Source organism: Marmota monax, unplaced genomic scaffold, assembly GCF_021218885.2.
Source record: "Marmota monax isolate L192 unplaced genomic scaffold, Marmota_monax_Labrador192_F-V1.1 WCK01_AAM20220418_F8-fsc00326, whole genome shotgun sequence".
Taxonomy (NCBI): domain Eukaryota; kingdom Metazoa; phylum Chordata; class Mammalia; order Rodentia; family Sciuridae; genus Marmota; species Marmota monax.
In genome coordinates, this window is record NW_026693533.1 from 699,639 (window position 1) to 727,256 (window position 27,618).

General features: G+C 33.3%; 1 protein-coding gene across 8 annotated transcripts in view; it reads right to left on the minus strand.

Moving 5' to 3' along the window:
* Kcnt2 (potassium sodium-activated channel subfamily T member 2) overlaps positions 1-27,618 on the minus strand; it is a 387,627-nt gene that overhangs the window by 70,229 nt on the left and 289,780 nt on the right. For 5 of the 8 annotated variants that reach the window (XM_058583689.1, XM_058583685.1, XM_058583686.1 and 2 more), the window contains 4 exons: positions 26,452-26,624; positions 18,791-18,862; positions 15,139-15,273; positions 641-752 (listed from right to left, as the gene is read on the minus strand). In XM_058583689.1, coding sequence (XP_058439672.1) covers positions 641-752; positions 15,139-15,273; positions 18,791-18,862; positions 26,452-26,624 — 492 coding nt within the window. The remainder of the gene's footprint in view (positions 1-640; positions 753-15,138; positions 15,274-18,790; positions 18,863-26,451; positions 26,625-27,618) is intronic. The other 3 variants (XM_058583690.1, XM_058583687.1, XM_046458547.2) reach the window with 1 other exon arrangement.

Genomic DNA, 27,618 nt, shown 5'->3' on the forward strand with positions numbered 1-27,618 from the left:
ACAACGCGATTCCACTGTCTCTATTAGCATCATCTCCATCTCTTCCCAGCTGTAACCAAGTCCTTGCTTTGAAGTATCCTCGCTAAATCAAATTTCCTCAATATATTTTGACCTTGCTTTCCCTCCTCTGGGGCATTCCCAAAGCACCCCTAAAGTGGAAGTACCTCTTACTTATGGTAAACAATGAACTTGGCTTTGTCTCAGGCTATGTTGGTGACATTTTAGAATCCAGCTTTCAACAAAATCTCTGACTCTTTTAATATCTTAGGGATTTGGGGAATTTCAAATATAGATGTCATGACATAGGAAATAATTGCTAATGCTCTCAATATAACCAACATTAAGTAAATATATACATTTCCATTGTACTTAATTCTTTATAAACTTATAGTTTTGATTTATAATTGTTGATGACAGAAAAAAAACATTTTCACCATATTTACTTGTAAAAATAAATGATTCAAATTAATCAATTCACTGTTTCAAAAAATTTTAGCTCCCAGATAGGAATTCAAAACAGCAATTTCACCTTCCCTATCTCATGGCATTTCTTTCTATACACAGATATTTCTAGTTAGTTCTTTCAACCAAAATAATTAAATCCAAATTTTTTTTGTTTTATTTTTAATGTAGGTCTTACCTTTTCCAGTTTTGAAAGAGCAAGGGAATAGCAGTCTTTGGCTCTGAACTGCATGAATCTCATGTTTGCTGGGTGAGTAAGCTCTGTGATAATACTGAGACTCGAAAACAACCTACAGTTAAAAAAAAATTTGCATCACACTAACAATCCAATATGGTATTTATCATAACAACATATTTATAAGTGAATGATTCCTAGCCTTCAGCATAAACTATATCCATTTATAACAGCAGGCAGTGCCACATAAAATATTCTATACAAGAAAAATAAAACACTATTTTCCTAAGAATATTTTCAACAACAATTTAGCACAATAAGAAAAATAAATTCAATCATTTGACTTTTATTAGACATTTTTTATCTCCATAATTATGAAACAGCATCGAAGAAAACTCATAAAACTGATTTAAGAAGTTGTAAGATTAGTTTACGGGTCCTATTAAAACAGAAATGTGTGAACTGGCAAAATTTTTACATGATGAGCTTCTTGTCCATTATGTGGTCTCTTTGATACCCTGTGGCTCCCTACTCTAATAGTATGCAATTCTTAAACATCAAATTTTGCTACAATGAACTTCCGAGAAGAGGAAATGATTTAGGTAAAATTTCACCATAGTGAAGCAGAGCAAATGCTATAACATTGATAAAGATGTTTACAAAAGGCTTCTGAGAATTTTCACATGTCAAATGGCTTCACACTAGCTTTCTTTTCATTTGGCCATTTTCCCAAATATGTATACATATACATACACGCATACATAAAAACATTAGATTTTCTCACCCAGAGAAAAATGACAGGATATACCGCAATAAATGCCTTTCTATATTTTGACAATCTAATCCTTACCTAGTATATATGCATCCTTGGTAGCTTTCTTGGTTCAAATAGTTTGGGATTCTCCATAGCAGCTACTTCCTATGATAATCAGCCCCACCTCCATGCAATATTTTTACACTAAGTTAAACTAAGTTCTGACCACTTAATATTCTCATTACTGGGTTGGAGCTGTAGCTCAGTGGCAAAGGGCTTGCTTAGCATGCATGAGGCCCTGGGTTCTATCCTCAGCACCACATAAAAATGAAGAAATAAAATAAAGGCATTCTGTCTACCTACAACTACAATTTTTTTTTTTTTTTAATTCTCATTACTAGGCTGAACCCCCTCCCTTGAACTCAGGGACTAGCACTGACTGAAAATATTCAGGATATAAACAATCTGTTTGTAGCTCAAAACCAACTCAGCTTCCACTGCTCTCATCTTTCAGCAGTTCCAGTAGTGAGCTTGCTCCCATTTCTTGCTGCTTGATTCGGCATTTTGTAAAGGATTGTACTTCTTTTAAAATTCGAGCCCTGTTCCTGAGTCCTGGTGCCACAGATGATTTTTGACCTCTTCTCAGATCTAATTCCCTAATGCTGACTGATGATTTGCTGGGACAGCGCCCTCCTGCCAGGCAGAGGGTCTGCTGCATGTCATTATTCCAGAGGGGCTGGTTCCCCAGCCACAGGCCAAACTTAGGGAATACCTGCCTCAAGGTCTGTTTCTCTGGGCTTTAGGTATCACTCCAGTTGAGACACTAAAACATCCAAATGTTTCTTTTGTGAAATTTGTATACCTTCTTGGTTACTAAATGAACAAACACAGGGACTTTATCTAATCAAGGCCTTTGGGAGCTAAAATACCATCAGGTGTTTTGGGAAATCCATTGTTACTTAATCTTAATTTCAAGAACAAATATTACCATATTCCTTGATCTAGATAAATTACAGTAAGGGTAACTGAAAGATTATCAACAAAACAACATTGTCAATACAGTTTCTTATGCTGATTATTAATATTGAAAATACTGTAATTTTATTTGTGCAATTGATAATAGTTCTAGAATCTTGAGTTGTTTAATAATACTCAAAATCTGAGATTCTTTAAAGGAAGGGTGTTGCAAACTCAAAAATATGGTTTGTGGAACATTTAGCACAGGGACAAACAATAGGTACTATTTCTTAGCCATGGGCATTAATATTTTCTTAGCTTCTCTCATGTTACAATTTCTGCCTAAAATGCACTTACTACCCTGTTTACTTACCTCCTCAATTTCTGTATATTGAAAGCTGAGTCATTATTTAAAGTTCCTCTCAAATCCAATTGGTATGAAAATTTAAAAACCTTTTTTAAATCAAAATCCTCCTCTCCACTTTAGGTCCCCAGTATTTGGTTCATACCAATTATTACATTGTGTTTTGCCTGTGTTCTGCTGGATTTTATCCATGCCTGAGCTCTTTAAGTAGTGACACCTAAAAAGGCAAAGTTATCCTTCCAGTGCCTAGTACTGAATTTTATATGCCTTTAATTTATAAATCTTTGTTAAAATAAATAATCACTTAATTCTTGTTTGTGTATCAGGGATGCCTGGTTTAGTGGGTAAAATGTTAAGGATGAAAGTACAACTGTTTAAACAGTAACCCTGTGTTTTTTATATGCCATCTGACTTGCTTTTTTGCAGTTCCAATTTTTTCATTTGAAAGTCATCAATGATAGTAAATTCTCTAAACTGAACTTACCTTTTCTCAGAAACTTAAAATTTAAGAGTCTTCTCATTAAAAAAATGTGTGTATAGATACACACTTAAGTATAAATATAAGTATATATGTATATACAAATATCATAAGCATATACACCTGTGTGTTGTGTGTGTGTGTGTGTGTGTGTGTGTATGCATATGATGTACATATTCATCAGTTGACTTTTGAGCCAGCAAATTCTCTCTGGTAAGCCTAAAAAAAAATGCCACCAATTGCCAAGCTTATACCATCCTGGATTCTCAGAAGTATTTATTTAAGAAATATTTTTAAATGATAGTTACCATTATATGGGTTGTCACAGATAATTTATAATAGTCTGTAACAGTAGAAACTAAAATGAATAAGTAATAGTTATAAAAATGGGTCCATCAGCACCAAGCCTTATAATTTCATTTAGACAGTAATTGTTACATTCTATGCTGTGAACTGTGAAAAGGAAAGTTCACTGACCCAAATTTTCTTCTTTGTATTTTTTCCATTTTATAGCTTTTGGAAAGGTAAAAAATGCCCATAAAATATTAATAGATAAAAACACGAAGCACTGTTTTAAGAACTGTCCACGTATTAACTCAAGTAATCTTCACAACAACATGTGGGAACCTCTTTGTTTCCTATTTCCATCCATACCTCCTCCTTCCTCTGGAAGTATTAAGGGCATGTGGCTAAACCTTGCCTCTATTTTTCAGTATCTATAGACATGTGCTGGTTTGCACAAGGCTATTAGGTAAGCTGAGCCCTACAAGGCAAGTTTCCTGGTTGTCAGCATGGCCCGGGACCACCATACTTGAGGGTGAATAAGAAACCCACTATTGCTACATATCAAAGTCACATCCTCCTGCCAGACATTTTGATCCCTCTCTGTCTGGCTTCTTTGTAACTCAATAGTTTCCAACTTGTTTCAGAAACCAAGAGAGTCATTATCTTTTCAAACCACAGAAAACAATTCTATGATTAACCCGTGATTCTTAGCTTACAGATGAGAAACTGAGGGACAGGTAGCATTCAGGTATGTGGCAGAGCCTGACTCACCCCGCAGCACTCGGGTTCCAAAGCTCTCTCCTTACCATTTTAATAAAGAGGTAGGGAGACCTCTGGAAAGGAAACTCAGAGGATCTAGATAAAATAACAAATTATTAGGAATACCTAGTTTCATATCAGGGTTTCATACACTAAGATCCATATCTAATTTAAAACTATAAACTCTACCTTCCTGTCTACTTTTAAATAGTAATTACTAGGTGATAACTTCATCATTATTATTCGTATTTTATGAAGGCAATTTTAAATATCTGATTTAACAAATAGCTATTACTGGTTTACTATCTGAAAGCTCTTGTCTCTAGGAGATACAAAGATGTATAAAATAAAATTCTTGTCATGAAACACATCTATGAACAAATAGAGGAAACAATAAGAATTCATGAATTATAATGCTACATACATATTTCTAGTGGTGATAAATTATGGCTCATAGAATATTCCTAGATTAGGGAGCATTGAGACACTCACTAATGAATGGATAGCTTGTGAAGAATATATAGAAAAGTAATGAGATATAAGACCAGAGAAGAAATTTATGAGCAGTCATTTAACTAATGACAATTTATTTCATCTTTGAAATATTCTTTATTTTCCTAGAGAAGTATGACTTTTATCTTCCATATATGCCATTAAACTAAATTTAAATAAATTTGTAATTGCTCGGAGTTTTTGTTTATATTCCTTTTCTAGAAATTACATCAAATAGAAATATATATGTAGTTAGATATGTTTGGAGTCATAGTAAGAGTGAGTAAAAAATAAAGTTGAGTGACCTAGTCATCATATTTGAATGACTTCTATGGTTGAAATTAGACAAAACAACACAATTTATGCAAAGTACCTGCATAAGAAAACCTACATCATTTATGTTATTTTAAATTGGGAAACTGAATACTTGGCTAAGACTGCCATCTAGTGAAAATTTAGAACTAAGTAATTTTTAATGAAGTACTGTATTACAGTGCCTTTTATAAAGCATTGATTATATTCAATTATGATATTCTGTATTTATAAATTTTGTTGTATAATTTTTTTAATTATGTAAGTTATGCTAATGCTACAAATCCATTTATGTGCATTAATATATGCTAAGTATATTTTAATACAAAATAGTTTAGAAATAAAGTGATATAAGAAGCATCTCTTCCCTAAATACTAAAATTATAATGAAGCAATATTGTAATTAAAAAAGTATTATAGTTTGTTCTATTTAAGCCTTTTCTATGATTATTTTATGTTTAGACTCCCTGATGTTAAGTGTAACTATGGTGATGTAACAAAATACCTATGCTATAGTTCTCTGCCTTCATTAACTTATTCGATGAATGTTTTTTCCTTGCCTGGTTACACTAACTAATAGAAAGATGAAAAATATTTTGTTATGGTTTGGATCTTAAATGTCTCTCCAAAATTCATGTGTTAAAGGCTTGGTCTACAGCTGATGACACTGTTATTAGGTAGTGGAAACTTCAGGAGGTAGAAGGAATTGGGTCATTGGAAGAGTACCTTTTAAAGCTCTTTAACCCCTTCCTCTCTCCCTTTTGCTTCTGGGGTGCCATGATGTGAGTAGTTTTGTTCTACCATATGCTCTCCTCCATAATGCTCTTCCAGCCACTAGTCCAGAAACAATGGAGTTAGCCAACCATGGACTGAAACCTCTGAGACTGTGAGGCAAAATAAACCTCTCCTCCCTTAGGTTTGTTTATCTCAGATATTTTGTCACAGTAATGGATAGTTGAATTACAGAAAAATAGTACCAAGAAATGGGGTCATTGCTTGTGACTATCCCTGATGGTGTGGTTCAGCAGTCTTTGAAATTGGCTTATAAGATAAATTTGGAAATGTTTGGAGCAGGAAGCTAGGAAGAGCCTAGAATATCAAAAGCAGAGATTAATGATCAATTCTAATAGGGTTCAGAAAACAAAAATGGTGCTAGAATTGCAGATTCAGGAAGATTCAAATGAACATGAGGACTCTATTGAGAATTGGAACAGCAGCCATTCGTGCTATGTTCTGGCAAAGACTATCAGCATTTTGGCCATGCCCTGGGATTTGTGTGATACTGACTTTAAAGGTGACTGACTAGTTTATCTGGTTAGGAACATTTCAAGGAAGTGCAACATTCAAGCAATAACATGGATATTACTGGCTGCTTTTAGTTAGATTTATGGTGAGAATCTGGAGCAAAAGGCAGAGTGGAAAGATTTGAAAACCTGCAGTTCTCTCAGAAAAGGAACACATTTAAAGTGTTTAAAGTGCAGAAGGATGCACTTGTTAAAGAGAATAGTACCATTTAAAAAGGTAAGAACATAACACAGGGACAATATGAAAGATGACTTGAGACTATCTAAGGGATTGGCAAGATTCCACCCATTAGAGGTTCAAGGGTATAAAAGTGTAAATTCATTTCAAAGCCTTTCCTTTGAGAAGAGAGCCCCAGAACACCCTGCTAGTGGAGGGATGCTTAGAGAATTATTTCCCTGGGACTCATTTCTCTGTGTTTGGCCATCTGGCACCCAGCCTGCTATAACCATGGTTCCAGTGGCTTCACATACACCTCCCACTGGTAGCAGACCTGGGCTTGTCCACGTGATGCCAGTTTTGCAGGCATGCAGAATGCCAGAGTTGGAGGTCATTGAAGTTTCCACCAAGATTTCAAAGGAAAGCCTGAGAGGTCAGAGAGTGTATGCCAGGTTCCAAGTTTCTGCAGATAGACCTGACTGGATGATGTGCGAAGCTGAGGGAATAAAGTCAAAGCTGAAATAGAGACCCCAGGAAGTTAGGGATAACAGAAACATGGAATGTCTGCCAAGGGAAGTTGCAGAGAGTGAGCACATTCCACCTAAGAGAGCAGACACATGGGCTGCAACCAGCAAAGCCACAGGGATGGGGCTTCCCAAGACCCTTGGAACTCACATAATACTACCATATGCCCTAGATGCTAGACATGGAGCTACAGGATTTAATGATTTTCTGGCTGCGTTTTGGTCTTGCTTTGATTCCAGTCCTGCTTTTCTACACCCTATTCCTCCCTTTTGGAATGGAAATGTTTACCCTGTATCTGTCCTGATACTCTCTGCTGAAAGTATATAACTATTTCTTTTAAACAGGGGCTCACAGCTTGGTGTTTGCCTTGAGTCTCAGAGGAGATGCTGGACTTGGATTTTGAGCAATGCTGGAACTGTCAACACCATGGGGTCTCTTGGAGATAAACTGGATACTTTTGCATAATGAGATGGACATGAGCCTTTGAGGGCCAAGGGTTGAGTGTTATGATTTGGGACCACATAAATCCATGTGCTGAAGGCTTGGTTCTCACTTTAAAGTGTTATTATTGTTAAGTGGAAAGAATTTTAGGAGGTGAGGCCTAATTGGGAGAAGTTAGGTCAGTGGGGATATGACCTTGAAGGTAACATTGGGACACCAACCCTTTCCTTTCCTTCTTTTATTTCCTGGCTACCAGGATGGGAGCTGCTTTGCTCTCCCATGTGCTCCCCACCATCATGATCTGCCTCATCACAGGCCCAAAGCAAAAGTGTTAAGTAACCATGGTATGAAACCTGTGAAACCATGGGCTAAAATAAACTTTTCCTCATTTGTTTATTTCAGGTACGTTATCACAAAGCTGACTAATATATATGTATATGTATATGTATGTATATAAACACGATTTCACAGTCTATTAGAACACTGAAACTAATGTTAAAAATGAGAGATAAGTGATTTTATCTTACTTTCATTATTACTAATGCAGACCATATGCAGTATATTTAAAAAGTTATGATATAGTCATATTTACATTAGTATTAATAGTCAGTTGTAGTACCAAACTGGTGTTTCAGGTATTTAAGTTTTATCTATACCTACATGTTAATGTTTTATTCCTGTTATTAAAGAGTTACTTCCAGTCATCACGACAGATCTGAAGATATAGTGTAACACCCTAGCTCTGTGAGTAATATTTTAATTAAGACATAGTAAACATTTTCTAGATTTGGATGATCTTCTGCTTCTTTGTTTTGCGTTAAGCAGCTTGTGGATACCATTTCAGCCTCATCTCACACCAACCTTCCTTTTAGGCTCCTTTAGTCCTTAAAAAATTCCATTCTCAGAGCTCCATATAGTTTACATTGCCCCCTCAGGAATGTTCAACCTATCTCTTTCTGCTTAGCTTCCATTTATCTTCCAAGTAAAACATCAACTCCTCAGGAAGGCATTCCCTGAACAACAGAACTGGATTAAATATCCATGTTATCTGGGTCTGTAATATTCTACATTTTTCAGTAATTGCAACAACTATAATTCTCTGGTTAATTCCTCAAATCTTTTGCTTAACTTCCCTACCAGATTATCAGCATTCTAAGATCACTTCATTTTTCATTGCAGTGAGGGCAGCAACACTTACTAGATGCTCAATAAATCTGTGGAACAAGTTTGCAACCTCAATAAATCACAATTGCAGGAGTCCATAAAGGTTATTTTGTTTGTCTATTGATCAAATGTAGGAATTACTCTATTCCAAATAGATAACAGTTCCTTAACTTATTTAAATGTTTCCATTGATAGTGGTCATAAGTCTGGTCACTTCAATCTTAGGGGGAAAAAAAAAAGCAAATAAAAATCTTTGTATAAAGCAAAACACAAAGAAACTTTTGTATTAAATCACTCCTGGACGTTAATTATATAAATTTAATAATGATTTAATTTTATAATTATCCTACACTAAACATAACTGTGCCCTCTGAAAAAAACTTCTTAACATCTACAGAAAGCTTTCTCATCTTTCACCTGACACCCAGTAGTAATCCCCAGTCTGCCACTTTTTCCTACATGGGCTGAGATGAGCGACTAAGTTTCTAACAATGTTGATTTATTTTTCAGTAAAATAATTATAATAATGGATTCCACTGACATATCAAATATTCCTAAAATAAGGCATTTTTATAGGTCAATCAGAGAGTCATTTTGAAGTCAATGTTTTTAATTCAAGTCATATCTTTATGTATATATTGGAAATTTAGTTTAGATAATAATACTTGTTTATAAAAATACAAAAAATGTGAAATATTTTCCAAATGTAATGGTGTCACATTAGGTGATACTTTAGCAAGAGAAATTCAAATATGAAAGTGAAGACCTGTTATTCTTTTAATTTGGAAGATCTATTTTCCAGTAGATCCTCTTACTGGGAAGACTTATTGCAATATTTCCTATTAAATATATAAATGGAAGTCATTATGCACATAGGAGGAAAAGGTATAACAGGATCAGACTTGATTAAGACCTTCTCTCCTTATGCCTTTGTATTCAGAGTTGTCCTCTGGGGAAATAATGACCCAGTTGCTTAGGATTCCAGGAGTCTCTTCTGAACGAAGGAGTGGACATACTCTATACCTCCAAGAAATCTGGCACCTCAGAGATAGATGTTGTCCCATGGAAAGTCTGTGTTTAGTCAGCTTTTTCATTGCTGTGACCAAAAGACCTGACAAGAACAATTTTAGAGGAGGAAAAGTTGTTCCCGGTTCAAGGTTTCAGGAATCTCAGTCCATAGACAGACAGACTCCATTCCTCAGGGCTTAAAGTGAGACAGAACACCATGGCAGAAAAGTGTGGCAGAGGAAAACACCAGGAAGCAGAGAAAGAGCTCTCCTTGCTAGAACAAAATATAAATCCCAAAAGCATACTCCCAGGGACCCATCTTCTCCAGTCACACCCTCATTGCCTAGAGTTACCACCCTGTTAATCCCTGTCAGGGCATTAATGCACTGACTAGACTAACATTCTCATAACCCTTTCATTTTACCAATGAACTTTCTTGCACTTTTCACATATGAGCTTTTGGGAGACACCTAAAACCTATACTGCAACAGTCTGTTGCTATAAAGGGTTGCTAGGAGTCAATAAGGAAAACTCACCACAAAAGCATTAATAAACCAACATAAGTGATCAATACATAGTCTATCAAAGTTATTCTGGAGAGGGATCTCATTTTGGCACAAATCATGTCAGGCTGGGGGCTTCTTGTGGATCAGACATTCTGGTACAAACTTCTAGATCACTCATAAAACATTTGAGCATTAAAATTTAAGGTACTGTAATCTACACTTTGGATGTTAAAGATGAATCCCATTGTGGATAAGTTCTCTGGAGGAATAACAACTGTTCCTCAAACCATGGCACAGGAGTTTAACAAGCAAATATATAACTGTCACAGTAGACTGACTGGTAGTAAAATATGCCACCCCAAAATGTCACTTGGCTTAAGTATTATTTTGATTTGAAAGCAACCTAGAAGAAGCAGAAACAAGAAGAGCACTCTGCCCGCCCTTTTCTTCCCTAAAAGTAGGACATAAATTTACAACAATGTCTCTCATCTCCTGCAAGGTAGACTTTAGATCCTTATCAATCTGGTGACTGTACCAGAAGGATCTACACTATAAACTGCTAACCAGCCTTTATCTTCTATTGGTTTCTGATACATTTGCCTTTTCACAGTTTGTCACCCTTAGAAACTCAAGGTTCTTTACTTTTGGGCAGTCCCTTAAAGTGTAGTGTTCTTTGTTGAAGATACTCTATGCATAAGCCAAACTTCTAAGCCAACTCCATGAGTTATTCTATTCTGGGTCCTACTGAATGTTTCATGAGCAACACACATATTAAGAAATTCATTTGTTTTTATTTTTTTCTTGTTACAGAGTCTTTTAAATCCTGTTAATTTGTTTTGTTAATCTGTTACAGGGGCCCTAGTTGAAAATTTAGAAGGACAGAAAGCAAATTACTTTTCCTCCCTTACAGGATAAAATACATTAAATTTTGAAATTCGTTTTTCAACTATAAAACCACATTTAACCTGAAAAGGAAATTTCCTTATGCTTTCAAACATCTTCCTACCCAGATTTCCTCCTTTTCAACAAACATGCTCGCTAGATTAATGAGATTCTCTAGTTTGGGGCCAGGAGGGTGAATCCATCAACTGATACTGAATATCCCAGTGAACTAAGAAGGCAGGATTCAAATGGGCCATGCAAACTTCTGAACAAGAATTCAGCCTTATTCTGGCCTGGCAAAACAAACACGTTATTTGAGGTAGATAAATAAATTATTTATCAGAGCATTTCTACTATCACATTATACTCAAATTACATCTCATTCTTGCTTCCTAGACTCTAAGATAACCACAAATTGAAGATCTATCTATCTTTCTTTCTTTCCTTTATATATTTATTTAATTTTATTTATTCAGCGATACTGGGAATTGAACTCCTAGGCACTTTACCACTGAGCAACATCCTTAGCCATTGAATTTGTTTTATTTTGAGACAGGGTCTCGCTAAGTTGTTCAGGGTCTGTTTTGCCAGGGTCTGTTGCTGAGCCTGGCCTGAAACTTGCAATAGTCCTGCCTCAGCCTCCAAAGTCACTGGAACTACAAGCATATACGGTACCAGTTGTGTGTGTGTGTGTGTGTGTGTGTTGTGTGTGTATTTTTTTTTTTTGAGGTGCTGGGGATAGAACCTAGGGTCTCACGTATGTTAGGCAAGTGCTAAACCATTAAGAGACATCCCTAGAACCAGAGATTGAAGAGCTTAGAGTTTTCTAACAAACATATTTCTTGGTAGTTTTGAACACTGAATATGTAAAAGTCAAAGTGGAATGTCAAAGTAATTAATTAATTATCCCATGGGCCAAAATAGCTTCACAAATGCTAAAATGAAATGCAATTTCACCCAAATAAAGTAACAGCGTATAATAATATTTATCTGCCTGATACATGTAGATTCTAGGTAAATTGCAAGATGTGGTTTATTCCCCCAGAAATAAAGAAACAAACTAACTGCATCTAACTGCTTGTCCTAATAATAATCAAACAATAGAGTAACTATGATGTCCACTTACATATATCTCTTTTGTGTCTACCATATTTTGGAAATACCAATTTAAGGAAATATTCTTTTAACAAGCAGTAACTACCAGTTATCACCTGCTGGTGCCATGCAAGGCACTGTTCTGAGCGCATTACAGAAATTATGTCTTATAGTCATTTCAATGACCCATGGTGGCAATATGATGCAATAGCACGGACACATTCAAACTTGCTAGATTAAAATACAATTTTAGACTTTGGAACTATTCCACTTTAAATCCCAAGCTTCATCAACACAAAGTGAATGACCTTTTGGATGTCAGTCATTTAAAATGCTTTTGAATAAACAATGTGATGAGTACATGTGTTGGTTTAAATTAATCTCTGGAGAGAGCTAGTAGTTTATTTCATCAAAGTGGCTTACTTTGATTTTAATCAGAGTTCACAGTTCCTGTTTTCACTATCCAGATTTCTTTCAAAATCACAGGTCTTACTAATTGACCAATTAGAATTGGCTTTCCACTAGAAAATTAATGATGTTCATCAATATATGAGGATCACTGATTATTTTCGAAATACTTGTCACTCTTACCTAATGAATGTATAAGAATTTAGTTCCTTGGGAGATACAGCCCAATGACTTAATCCTAACTATCCTGATATTATGATTTAGATATAAGGTATTCCCCAAAAGCTCATGTGTGAGACAATGCAAGAATTGTGTGGACACAGAATTGTTGAATTGCAATAATTGTAACCTCATCAATTGATTAATCCATGATATGGATTAACCAAGTGGTAACTGTAGACAGATAGGGTGTAGTTGGAGGAGGTAAGTCTCTGGGTGCCTGCCTTTGGTTTTTATGCCTTGCCCCTGGTGAGCACAGCACTCAGCTTGCTTCCTGATGCTATATCCTCAGCTGCTTTCCTTCACCATGCCTTTTCTCACAATGTTTTGCCTCACTTTGGTCTTAGAACAATGGAGTTAGCTGATCATGGACTGAATCTCTGAAAACATGAGCCCCAGACAAACTTTTTTTCTTCTAATTGTTCTTGTCATGTCTTTTGGTCACAGTGATGAAAAATCTGACTAAAGCAGCCACAGTGACTTAACTTCTCATTGCCTGATGCTTTCTGTGAAGGGTACTTGGATCCTACTTGTGGAATAAGGTAGTCTGCCTCTAGTCCACCTTTCAGTGAAAGGTGTTGAGTAGAGAAGCTTGAAGGTCAGAAAACTGGAAGGAGGAAGAAGAGAGGGAAGGGAAATAGCTGCAGCAACCTTTACAGTTAGTTGCCACATGTACATCAGCCCTTAACTACTTTTAGTTACTCTAGTGAGTTAGTTTTAGATTATTAATTGGAACCTTTTACCTCTCAGTGAGATGAGGTTTATTATTATCATGAAATCAAAATAATTCATTCAAAAGACAAAAGTCAAATCAATATAACACTTCACATAGCAGAAACATCTCAGAGTGAGTTAAAAATGAAATAGCATGTTTAATCAAAAAACCAAGGATCCTCTTCTCTTAAAACTATATTTAGCTTTTGCAAAGCACAGAATCAAAAGAATGTGTTTATTTTATTCACCAGCTATATATCTCACCCCTGAATTAACGCTCTACTCTGTAATTTTCTTCATTATTCTCTAGAGAAGTTGCTTATATATCTGTCATATTTTAAGCAGGTTCTATACTACCTTAGATGTGCTATTTAGCACAGTGCAGCAACTTGTCAGCCATACTCTAAGTGAACTGCTGATTATCATAGCTTTAGAACTTCAATCCTCCTTTTGGAATGAGCAGTTCTTATGCAAATTCACAATAGATTTTTCCAGGTGTTGTGGCAGATCCTTTAAATTTCTGATCCTAGGTCTTTTACATTAGCACTGCAGGGTGGGTTAATTATTTTCCACAGCGCTTTATAGATGAGGCACTACATTTGAATAAGGTCATCAAGTTAATACTGTCCATGGCACCTCTAGAAGAGGTCATGCCAGATGAAGTTTGCTGCTACAAGAGTTCAAGGTCTGTGGTTTTTCCATGCTGTCACATGAAAGCGATAATTATAAGGCTCAACTATATTAACTAATATTTATTAAAAACTACCAGCCATGTGCTAAGGCATTATATGTTTTTAAATCTTAAATAATCTTGTAATTATGATATTGAGATTTAAGGAAGGAAAGTAATTTCCCTCAAATTATACCCCAAATTTCAAGTATTATTGAGATTCACATCTAGGCACTCCCCTCTGAATTTTGAACTTGAACTATATACTGAGATAATCAGTCTCAATACTTGCATTGCTACACTGTGATGGTATGAAGGTAGAGTAAGGAGGGATGGCCATTGAGTTGAGATTGCTTTATTTATATTCATAATTTGTACATTTCTCATATATTTTCTTTAAGCTGCTGCAAAACTCATTCATACAACTGAAATCATGATCTTTCTGATATTTAAATTTTCAGATAATTTTACAAAACATCATTCCTAATTACATCAGTGTCTTAATTTGTAGATGATTTTTGACTCTGCTCACATCAGGACTTTCTCTGTCAGGACTTTTTAGACTTACTCAACAGTAAGCATAATAAGATTTCATATCTGAGTTAGTTTAATTAACAAAAGACTAGAAAACGATGAGGGTAAGGTTATGCATTCACTCCTAAACTGGACAAATTACCTGTTCATAGCCTTACAATCTATTCATCTTAGTTAAATATACATCCCTGACCACTGCTAGGCAGTGAAAATACACCCCTGACCACTGAGACCATAATCAGAACATATGTAGCAGAACTAGTGTTCTGGGGGTAAACATTAACTTTATGCAAATTAACTTTATTCAATGCCAGTCATATATTAGGTGCTAAGTAAGTGTTTTGTGAGAAATGAATAAACAAAAGTGAAGATAAATTCGGTGTGAACTTTTCCAGTAAATTGCTGACACATAGATTCTACATTTCATGCACATTTAACACAAAGTACAAGAGGGCTCAGTTATAGACACATACCTGAAAAGAGTCTGCACATTTACAATGGTTTTGGCATCTGCCATGTAATCCTCCTCGGCACTCATGGTGCTCTCCTTATCCACAACCACCATATTGGCAGCAAAGGTCACTCCACACCTGAGCAAATCATCTAGGCTTTGATCAGAACCAACAGAGAAAAGAAGACATTAACTACAGTGTTAGAATTAGCACCCAGACTTGCTGATCTCTGTATTTATACACGTTGTCCTTATAGATGGCTTATCTAGAGTGTGCACAGATAGATATTAATGGGAATTATAATACAATATTATCTACTGACGTGAAATTATTTTATATGGAGCTCATTAGACTTCACTACATCCTTACAGTTTCAAAGCATTTGTGTTAAGAATATTTACTTAGTAATATTTGTTAATTATGTAAATGATATGTGGAAAACACCCATTTTGCAACCAAAAGAAATAGAGGACTTTGTTAGAACTTTGTTTTTACAGTTAACATACTACTTAAAAGATACAAACTTTTATATATATATATATATATATATATATATATATATATATATATATATATTAAATGTCTAAGATTCTTTTGGTAAGAGTAGAGATGGATAATTTCTATATTAATTTAGATAGCTAAGCCTAATGAAATAGAAAAATATAAAATGTTTATTTTTAAATGTCTGTTTTTACTTTATGTAAGAACTATGCACTGGAGATTGATTCTACACAGTCAAGAACATGGGAAAGATATACATATCTGTTGTATTCAAGCCTACCATTTAGACTACACACATTTTTGAGCAAGTTCTATTTTTAAGTATTTGATCAGATTAAATAACCTGATTTTCTTGGATACATGTGATGATTGTAAACCTAGGATACAAATACCTGAAAGCTATAACAGGGTAGTCTTTTCTCCTATCACTGATAAAATACCTGACCATTTCCCCTATGAATTAAAGAAAAAAGATGTTTACCATTAAAGTTGAAAAAGGTTCATCATTATTCTCATCGCCTTTGCTTTTCACAAACTAGAAAAATAGGGCTGAATGGGATCAGAGAAACTAAACCTGAATGAGGGCAGGAATGTTCTAGGTTCAGAGTTGACAGAGATAGATAAGAGAAAGGTGAATTGGATTCCATATGGTGCTTACAATGGGAAGTATAAAACTGAAAGAACCACAGTTCATTTAAGATTATTAAATTGAAGAGCCAGGTGCCTGAGGATCTTTTCCAAATTCATAATTGGTTGAGCTGGCCATGTCACTTTAAAGGGGAATACTTTCCTTTTTGGGGGGAAGGCGGAAGGAAGGATTTCTTACTCTGTTATTAGGTGAGAAAGTATTACCAAAGCCTTGAGTCCAAGATCCCCAGGAGGAGTCCAGAAAAAATATTTCGCTTGAATCAGGAGCAATGTTCTGTGGCAGATATTTTATGGCTAAAACTGTGGAAACAGAATGTTATTCCAAATAAATTTCCTATGGTAAGAGGGGCTAGGACCATAACATCGAATCAATATGATGATCTTCAAGTTTAAATCTCTAGGGATACTTGGGTCTTCCTTTTTCCTAGAAAATTCTTAGTATTTTTTCTTACATCTACTAAAATAAAATTTAAAAAGAATTGTGCAGGGATTGGCACTATAGTTCCAGGACAGAGAACTTATAAGGTCCTGGGTTCAGTCCCCAACAATGAAAAAATTATAATGAGTTGTATAACAAATGAGTCCCTTATGGAACACAGATGTGACTTAATAATCTGCCTTCAAACCACCTAATAATTTTAAATTACTTCCTCGTATTTCAGCTTTCAGAAATGTTTTTCCTCATTTAAAAAAAAAAAACTCTATGGTAATTAAATAGGAAAAGAAAAAGGAAAAATTGCAAAAGGTGAGTTTGGATGAGGCTATATAGATAGAAGCTAAGACAGAAAAGATGAATAATTAATCAACAATAATTTAAGGAAACTGAACTTAATACTTGACAAAAATTTCCGTGGGAGTAGCTATGGTTAAGTTGCTAACAGCTACCACCCATACCCATATGTATCAGTGAATTCCATCTACAAAGTATTTTCAGTCTATTCATAACCTTGTCAAGTAATATCAATAATTATCATTAAAATATGTTTAAATCCACAGAAAACATACATTAGGAATAACATTCCTGAACCATGTAGATTTTTTTATCTTTATGTTTTAACTGAAAATTATTGTTTTATTTATTTAATTGTATTTAATCATTTTTTCTCCTTTAATAAATAGGCTACTAACTTGTCTATCTTAATTTCTTTCCTCTACCTCTCTGTACCATCCCATTTTCTCCAGCAGGGATGCTTTGCACAGTTTGTCCACGAGATGGCAGCTGAAGAAAGTCAATCTGGATTTTTATTCTTTTTTTTTAAAAAAAGTTACAGATAATCTAATTGGTGATAACACTTATGTCACCTTTCTCTGATTCCTTTTTTTAAGGACTAGAAAATGAAAATTTTTTGAGTGTCAAGGAGTGCATTTTAATTTGCGAAAGGGGTCTTCTTTTAAGGAAAATTTTAAACACAAGGAAAAGAGAATTATAAAGTAAACCTCCATGTTCCTGACCCCTAACTTTAATAATTATCAATTTGTAGCCATCCCTAGAAATTTAATGGCCTCAAGTTCTCCTTTTTTCTTGCCATAAGTACTTTCGTGGAGAAAGAATTTGCTTCGGGGCTTATATCATAAAAGGCAGAGAGGAAAGGCTTATTCATCACCTTATATGATTTTTCTAGAGTTTTTTTTTTTTTGATGGAAAACTATCATTTCAAAATAACACTACTGGATATAAAATGTGTGTAGTATTTAAATGGTAATTTTACTATATCTATTTTCATTTTAATTGGTTAGTATTATGATACCTGATAATATGAATCATGTTAATGTAGAAGTGAAGCTAAATATACTTTAGTCTAGTTGACCTTTAATGTATCCACAGCTACTAAACACTTTTAAAGTTATAATTTTCAACATATGTAGGATGACATGAGAGATCTCAATTGGCTAATTTTAGTATTTTATTTTGAAGTCACTGACATTTTTAAAAAAATGTAAAAGTAATGTATTTTATGTTACTTCATGTATGTTAATTTTCTGATCCTTCACTTTTTATGTTTTATTATGGTCTTATAATATATAAAAATTATTTTATATAAATGTACTACATATGCTATCTTGATGAAAATATTTAGAAATTGTGAACAGATGTGTAATTAGAATAACTTGTTAAGAAAATATTCCTATTTACAAATGTAAGTTAAAATGAGCATTTCTACATTTAAGTTTATGGAAATGATATCAATATATCACAATATTGAACCCTTAGAGGTTTTTCTTGATACTGTAACAATATTAATAATGTAATTTTTATAGAAGATAAAAACTGAAACAGCTTTGGAAACTGAGCACAGCTGACAAAATTGACATGCAGTGAGATTTGTTTTAATTCAACAATAAATTACTGCTTAGGGAGTTTAATATAAGATGTGTAACAAATGAATATAAGCTCTACATGCATAATTTATCATATTTGCAATACTGACATGACAAATTACACTCATCATGCAGTAACAAGGCACAGCACACAACAGACCACAGGACACTACAGTAGTAATGTGCTAAAGATTTTGTCACCTACTTGTCAATAGAGCCCACCATGTAGTAAACCATTGGAAACCAACAGATTGCATCCAGAAAATGCATATCTGGCCTAAGTAGCAGATGGGTTACAAAATGAAACACAATGTCACAACAGTGGCAGCATTTCTAAGGAAAGGAAGCAAGTTGACTTAGTTTGCATTTCCAAAACTAAAAGCTGCTGATGAACTTAATTGTAAGTGCCTTTACCTTAACATTAATTATAAAAATTATACTTGTTATGAATCACACAATGCACTCAGAATTATAAAAACAAGTACTTCATCTTTCTAAATCAGAAACATTATGGCATAATTCTACAAAAATACTGAATTAGCACCCTTAATTATGGCTAAAATATCTTATCGATGAACCTAAAAGTTACTCATGCAAAGCAGACCTTGAAAATGAACCAATGATTTTCTTTTTTATTAAATAGCCTAAAGCAAGTACCTATTAAGAGTAATCATTAGGCATACCTATTAACAGCAACTTTGTATAAGGAATGTATACAATCAAAACATGCTCCATGTTATGTCAGCATGTCAAATAAATACAGTATATATCCCTATGCAAAATATGAACTATATAAAATTATATAGTTAATGAATGCATTTTACCATTAGTTTATGGATTGACTTAATGTATATTGTTGAAGAAATATTTATTATGACTAAAATATTTACTTGTATGGAAAAGAATCATAAACCTAAAACTTACTTGGAAATCTCTTAATATATTGCATTCACTTTACAGATGTATTCCTTTCATGCATCTATTTAATCAGCAAATTTGTATCCCAAAATTTCATTTCATGATTTTTTAAAAAATATTCAGGCATATTTTTTAAAAAAATTAATACCATGGTAAGTTGTAAGATATACAGAGTTGCTTAAATGTATGCACAAAATCACAAAAATACAATATATCTTTAATCTGAAAAGAACAAACAACTCATTGCACTCTGGAGGCAGAGTTGCCACAGAGGTGATATGTAAATTGGTTATAGAAGGAAAAGTAGGAGTTTGCCTAGTACAAGAAAAAGCAAAGGAAATTCTAGGCCAAGGTAACTATATAATCAAGGCTGATTCTCAGAGAAATTCTTTTCCCTCCTATCCTATTTTTGTTTTTCTTGGCCATTCTCCTACCTCTATATACTCTAAAGAAAAAAAAAAAATCTCAGTACAGCAAAGCATAAAAAATGAACCCAAAGAATACCACTCTTACTGTCTTGACTAGATTCCTACCACCAGCAAATTTCTTTGTTCTCATTTAAATGGCCCAATATATTATATCATTTAGATATATCACAACTAATTTTAAAAGTCCTCAGTTTGTAAGTTATTTTCACTTTTTGCTATTTATTGTAGTCATTTATAATATTTTGCTATCATATGTAACAGTATTATGCACAATTTTGGATTATTTTATTTTTTGAATTGTTTTTCATCATTGAATTGTTTTTTTGTCATTACTTCAAAAAATTCAGAGTATGTATATTACTAAATCAAGGTCTATAAACATTTTCAAAGCTCCCACTGTGTAGTGTTTTCAACAAATATTATAATAATATGCACTGAGCAGCAGTCTCTGATAGCTCCTATGGTACAGATTTATACTCTCCTTTTTCTAGGCACTGTCCTGCTTCTTATATGAGAAAAGTCATTCTCTTTGCTAATTCAAGACCCTCTGTGTCTCTCTCACCCTGTTTCATAATTTTAAAAGCCTGGGTATGGATGGAAACACCCAAAGAGGATAACCACACATGGGCTAAACCCTTAGTCTGTGTTTGGGATTTTACTTTTGCTTTATCATTTTTATTTTATTCTCTTTGTTCCTAACTTTTCATACAGTGCCAGTCAGGTAAATGAGTATTTCAAGTGCTAATAATTTATTTCCTGAGTTGAGTCTAAAATTCTTTACTATTAATTAGATACCTATTCCTTTTTAGTCTGACCCATTTCTTTAGTTTCAAACCATTTCAGTTTTCTTCTGCTTATCTTCTCTGATCATCTGTCCAGTGTGACATCAGGTTTCTACAGTTTTTCAACAACATTTAATATTATGAATCATTCTGTTCAATAAAGATTTTGAAAAGTTGCTGGGTACTAACATATACTGAGGTCACTGGGTCAAAGTAAGTCTTTTATGTTATACCAACAATCCTATTAGAGTTCAGGTTGGAGGAAGGCCTTTGCATTTTGTGCTTTGTCTAATAAAGATCATAAAAACTAATTGGTCATTGAAATTATTGCCTTGCTTTAGAAAACTCATGAATTTAAATTATGTGCAGGTCTTCCACAACTATGTATCTACAGTGGACAAACACTCATCTAAATTCTTACAACTTGCTTTTCAATTGTGATCACACAGTTCATCTTCACATAAATTTATATGTTTCAAGGTAAATCAATCCCTTTGAACACAACATATATATTACCTGATGAAACATTTAATGTAAAGGGTCATAATGTGCTATATTCTTTGCAAAATTCAATTTAAATATGTATTCATCTATTACTAATATTGAAAAAGGATGGTATAAAAAACCTGAAATAAAGAAAAAACTCAATTTTGTATTTACATGTATTGTGCCTTCTCATTTAAACAAATTTACAGCACTGCTTATGTCACTATGATTACTGAATAACAAATTATATCACAGTCTCTTAATACACTAATTATTTTAAGTCATGGGGAGATAGTTAATTAGCAAGCATAGCTTTTACCTTGAGAAGCATTATTACTAGAAACACTAAACAAAAACACAAAATATTCATAAAACCAGATGTCCTTTTCTTAGGTTTCATACCAAAGGACAGATAAAAATTTGAATATAAGAAAAAAATGCATTAACACAATAGAATAAGATGTATGTTTTTTTTAAAATCTGACTTCTAAACAGAAAAAGCCTATCCATACCATTACAAATTACATTAAAATGATTACATTAAAATTATATAATTGACAGATATAATGTTTATCATAAAATTTTGAAATATAAGAAGCAAATGTCAGATTTGTTATTTATAGCAAATTTATAGATCAAAGTTGCTTTATATATGTAAAAACGCATTTCAAATCAATAAGAGGACAGGAAAATAGATCTAAGGCAGAATAAATTCAGAGACCAAAAAATGAAAAACAAAACAGGCTGAAATTAGTAATTAATGAAATAAAAATTCCACAAACAAAAAGTAACTGATGTTAGTAAACAGAACAAAGTGAGCACATTTAATAATTAGTCCTAACTATAATTCTACTTATGTGCCTAAGACCTCAGACTGTCATAAAATCTGATAATAAAAAATGCCATTATATGCAAATATTAATAGCAAGTCATTGTTAGGAACTGAAAAGGTGTATAAACTTGCATGGATTTGCAAAATTCAGGACAATTATTCCTTTCCCATTAAACTGATAACCATAATAAATTTAATTTCTTTACTTCAAGTTCAAGAAATGAGTATAATATGCCTTTCTGAGCAGTTTATTTAGTTAACATTTCCTAATTCCACTTGTAAGTACTTTACTTCTTCCTAAATACATTAAAGATTAACTGCTGATACTCTAAATAAATTTTGTATTTTTATTAATTGGGTTTTCCGCTCATTGATTTGAATAGTAACTGTTTCTTTTTTTTCCTTTTCTGGTACTGGGGATATGAAACCCATGCTAGGTATACACCCTAGCACTGAGCTGCATCCCCCGTCTTTTTTACTTTTCATGATTTCTGAGGCAGAATATGGATAAGTTTCCGAGGCTGGACTAAAACTTGTCTTTCTCCTGCTTCAGCCCCATGAACCTCTGCGCCTAGTCAGTGTTATCTACAGACTGGCAGAAGGGAAACTGTGTCAGATCTTGCATCAGTGTTTTCTGTGCATTATCTTACATGCAGTCTCACAATAACTTCCTAAGTGTTCTAATCATTTTAAATCAGAAAGTTGAGGCTTACAGATTCAATAACATGTAATAGGCCTATCAAGAGGTTAAACTTATATCTTGTCATAGAGCTCTGTCTGAAGCCAAAGTTTGAATGTTTCTAGTAAGGGCACTGATATAAAATATCAGTAATAATTTTATTATTGCTTTTAAAATAAGTTGAAGTGTTTGTGGTATTATATGTGAAAAAAAGGCAATTTAATAAGTGACTAGTATAAAAAAAGATTTTGGTAAAAATGAATAGCATAAGCTTGGATTTTCCACTTCATCTTTGTGTACCTCTGGGTAACAGATTTCAGCTTTTAACTTGCTTTTCTGGTATTATCAGATGACTAGATGACCTTCCGTGTAGGAACCATTATCAAAATATTGACATTGATGAGGCAACGGAGCCAACACAACAGACCGCCAGTCAATCAGAAATGACACCAGTTCTAATGAACTGCAGAAATATTAGAACTGCTATAATAAACTAAGCAAATGATGTTTTTCAATATGACCATTTCATTTAATTACAATTGGACCTATAGAAGTCTTTGTGTATAGAAATACTGTAAACCATTATTTCACCATATTATATTTGTGTATATGGTAAATTCAATTAACATTTTTAAATTTCATACTTATGATCTGTTACTGATTGTTATATTAAATTAACTGAATTTCCTAAATAGTGATGTATCAAATATTATTTTCAGCAGTGTTTACAGGAATTTAAAATAGAGTCAAACTCTCAAACCCCCAAAACTAAGTAATAGTTGTAGAAGTGTATTCAATCATTATTGCATAAATTTTTATGACATGGAAATATTTTAAAGAGAACATCTTTTTAAACTATTTTAAGGTGAATTGCAAAACATTAGCCATTTCAGAGCAAAGTGTGCCTTATCGTTTAAAAGGGGGAAGAAAAGGACTGAATAAAATTTCCAGAAACATTATTTACTGGTGTTCAGTTTTTGTTTCCTCATTCTTGCCTCAAAGAACAGAGGAAATCAAATACAAATGTTAGACGCCGCTTTTGAAAAGCACACATGAAGCTAATAAAATTTACAGCATGAACATTGAACTTATAACTTAATAAAATGAAATAATCATAATACATAAGAACGAATTAAACCCTACAAGAATCAATTAAACCCTACAAGAATAAATTAAATCCTACAAGAATGAATTGAACCCTACAAGAATCCTAAAGCAGTTTCTCATTAACTATTGGTTTCCAAAATGTAAGCTATTAGGAAGGCTAATGTAAATTTTAATGCAAAATTAATATGAAGATAAAATATATCCTTGCTTTTAGAAACAATTTACAAGGAATATGTATTTTTAATGTACCAAACAACTCTAAGTTAAATATGATTACACCTGAAATAACAGTGAGCTAGAGATTGCTTAGAGGTTCTAATTCTAGAATTTATTTGGTAAAGGTCATATAACTTCTTTGGATCTGTTTTATATCATCTTTTAGAGACAGAATGTATGTATCACAGTCACTTAGACTTCAGCTTATTTAGATGCTTACATTGCAATATATAGAGCTCACTGAGCCAAATCTCTATGTAATGTATTTCTTATGGAATAAAATATAGAAATACAGGTAAAATGCCTGGTATAATAATGAACATGTAACTAAATACTCAATAGCTATAATAATTATATAAAGAATGGAGGTAAAGTTTATTAACTTTATTAAATGATCGCTATGGTATTATTCAGATAAAATTTCTCTGATTAAAAACTACATTTTTATTTGTACAGAAATATCAACCATTTTGTCAGTAATTTAAGGAAGGAGAATTTTCAGATTTTTCTGTAACAATTGACCAAATTTAGGAACTAAGACAGTAGAAAGAACCACCTGCCTTTATAATCCCAATATAAAAATCAATCATTCCACAGAGACATGATAGTAACCTGTTTATTAAAAATCAAACAGCAAAGGACAGACTTGATAAAACTACTTTGAAATTTACTCAAGGGTACATGTGAATGATTCCTTAGCTCCTGCAAAATGGGACAAGGTGGAAAAGGGTGGGGGGCGGAAATTTGTGATTCTCAGATGGTATTATTTAGATGGTCTGGAGATTGAATCAGAGGAGTCTATCTCCACTTCATAAAGAGAATTCCACTTCCAACTATGGACAGATAAATTTTCGGCAGGAGCTTTACATTATCAGGACAAGAAATCTCATCTTTAAGTAACATGAAGAGGAGAAATGGGGAGTTTCTTCCCTTAGCCCTATCAGAAGGATGCTACAGGTATAGCTCCATTTGCTTCAACTCAAGTTTCTCTATATCTTTCTTTCTGTGCCGTGGGGCTTGAACTGATCTTGCTTGAGCCAATCATCCAAGATGAGGCTACTTCCAGACCATCAATTCAACTAAATTCCTATCTTAAAATTCTGTTTTGAAGGGACTGGACACACCATCAACAGAGTAAACACCTGACAAGATTAAGTTCACATAGGTAAGTAAGAATCTCTGCTGTGCCAGCTCTTCTAGCCTCTTTATACCTTTCCCTCACAGAAACTTCAGAATTTAGGGTGTGTTCAAAAGATTTGGGAAGAGATTGGCAACCACTCTATTGCTATAGTCATCCCACAAACCAAATTTTCTTCTCCTCTAATTTGGGTTAATATGCTTTTATTTCTTCTGGCTTTGTATCCAAGTTTCTGTTCCTCCATGCCCACCCTTTCCTTAGATGGCAAAGAGGTATTACAAAGTCACTGCATCATTAAGCCTGAAAATTCTTCAAATTAAAATTCTACAAATGTGCTCAACATGTAAATTAACCATTGTAAAGATATTGAAAAAAAGGATATATCAATGGGAATTTTGATATTGGTATATTCAGAAAAAAATGAAGTTATAATATTTTGGGGGAAATACCTCTGTTCTGAGGATCTTCTCTTGATATTTTTAAAACACAGAGATAAGGCAATAATATTTGGCCTCATTTATTTGGAAATTAGCATCATTTTGGAATGGATGAGGAAAGAGGGAAAAGCCCCAAATATGACTTTGATCTAAGGACCACTTGTTATTAATTGCCTGGCATAGAAAGAAATAGTATAATTTTAGAATAAAATGGCTTTGAATATCACATTCAGTGACTTATATTTATATTTGCAGAAGAATTTCAAAAATACTCATGTAGTCTTGTTTAACAAAAGTAAGTCAATCCAATAGTATCAAAATAAATACATGATAAAGTATTATTTCTATTAATATATGTTATAGAATGTATGTTTTAACAGTAGTATATTAATAACACATGATGATGTCCATAGTATAACATATAAAAATGGATCAATAAATGCTTCTCTGATAATTAATAGTTCTTTAGAAAGAAAACAAAATTATCCAGTTTTGGCAGAGATTTTTCAGGCTAGCTGATTAATTTAAGGAAAATTACAGTAATTATTTTAGTGGCCTGCTTCCCATTATTTCAGTGGCCTGTTTCCAGTAGATGACCACTGGAAAGCAATTTTATGTAAAATTCTCAGAGCATTCCAGTTATGTTTTAAGTAGTATTTGTGAAACATAACCATATTTTAAGACTTTTACATATCACAGCAGAGACTATATCTCCCAATGAATCATGTCCCATAATGTGTCTGATTTAAAATGCTATTTGCAAATTAAAGTCAATTATTTTTATATACATAATATGATATTAAAAACTCTTTGTCTTGTTTGTGTATTTTAAAATATACTTACGGGTTATCCAAAAGCAGTACTATGGGATTAAGTTCTTTCTTTGGTCTATAATATGCCCTGAGAGGAACAATAAAATTATACAATCCATTTCCAGCTGTTTCAGCTGCAACTATAATTAGTTTATTTTTGAATCCATAGGCTTTTGCGTCCTCATAGTAGTTATGCTGGCAACTCTAGAGAAGAAAAATTATACAAAGAAATGCCATTTTTAAACTCCACTAAAATTTGGTAAAATAATTTAGGATATCTGGAAATGTAAAATTAATTAATTAAATCCTCAATTTGTAACAAATTTAAAAATAGTTACATTTGTCTGTGCCCAGTTCTCCAACTTGACTTAGGAAACAAAAGTGTGCATGGGCAACGTAAATAGGTAAATAGGTAGCTTGCTGTTGAAAGAGGAGCAATGTGTGTGTGCTCAAGTCCTACTATTATGTGAAACTTGCTGCTGCTAAGTGACATCTGGGAACTAATACTGAAACATTACCTACCTATAACTTTCATTTCCAAAAATATAGCAATATTATAATTAAATAACCTTAAGGATATTTCCAGTACTGAACACCTGAAGTGACAGACTAAAAAAATGAAATTAAATAAAACAGAAAATGAAATAAAACAAAACAACCAAAATCCCTCCTAAATACCTAGCTGAGCTTTCAAGATAATGATGCAAATACTCAAAATAATAATAATACCAATAAAACCAACAAACCGGAAGCACATATTACCAAAGCTCATTTTTAGCTCAAGGGCACTTCACTATTTCCTGAGTCTAGAATTTGCTGGAGTTAACATTACTAAACCAAGACTATTTTAAACTTAAATGATCTTTATAGAAAACTGCTTTGGTGTTCTGTCCTTTCACTTCTTTACAGATGTACTTGGAGCTGTTTTTATTTGTTTGGGTTCAGATTAGTTCTCTATGGATTCATCACATCTGGAATATTCTTTGCCATTATTCCTTAAGAAAAAAAAAATCATAAAACACTGGCGGAAGTGAAACACCAAGAATAAACAGAAACAATAGACAAGATAATTAGACCACAAAGATTATAGTTTTTGCTGCTATTATGTTCAGAATATAAACTATGCATGGTTAAGAGGTTTAAAGAAATAAAAGAAAGAACTTAAAATATGAACAAAATAGGCTATTTCAAATATTCA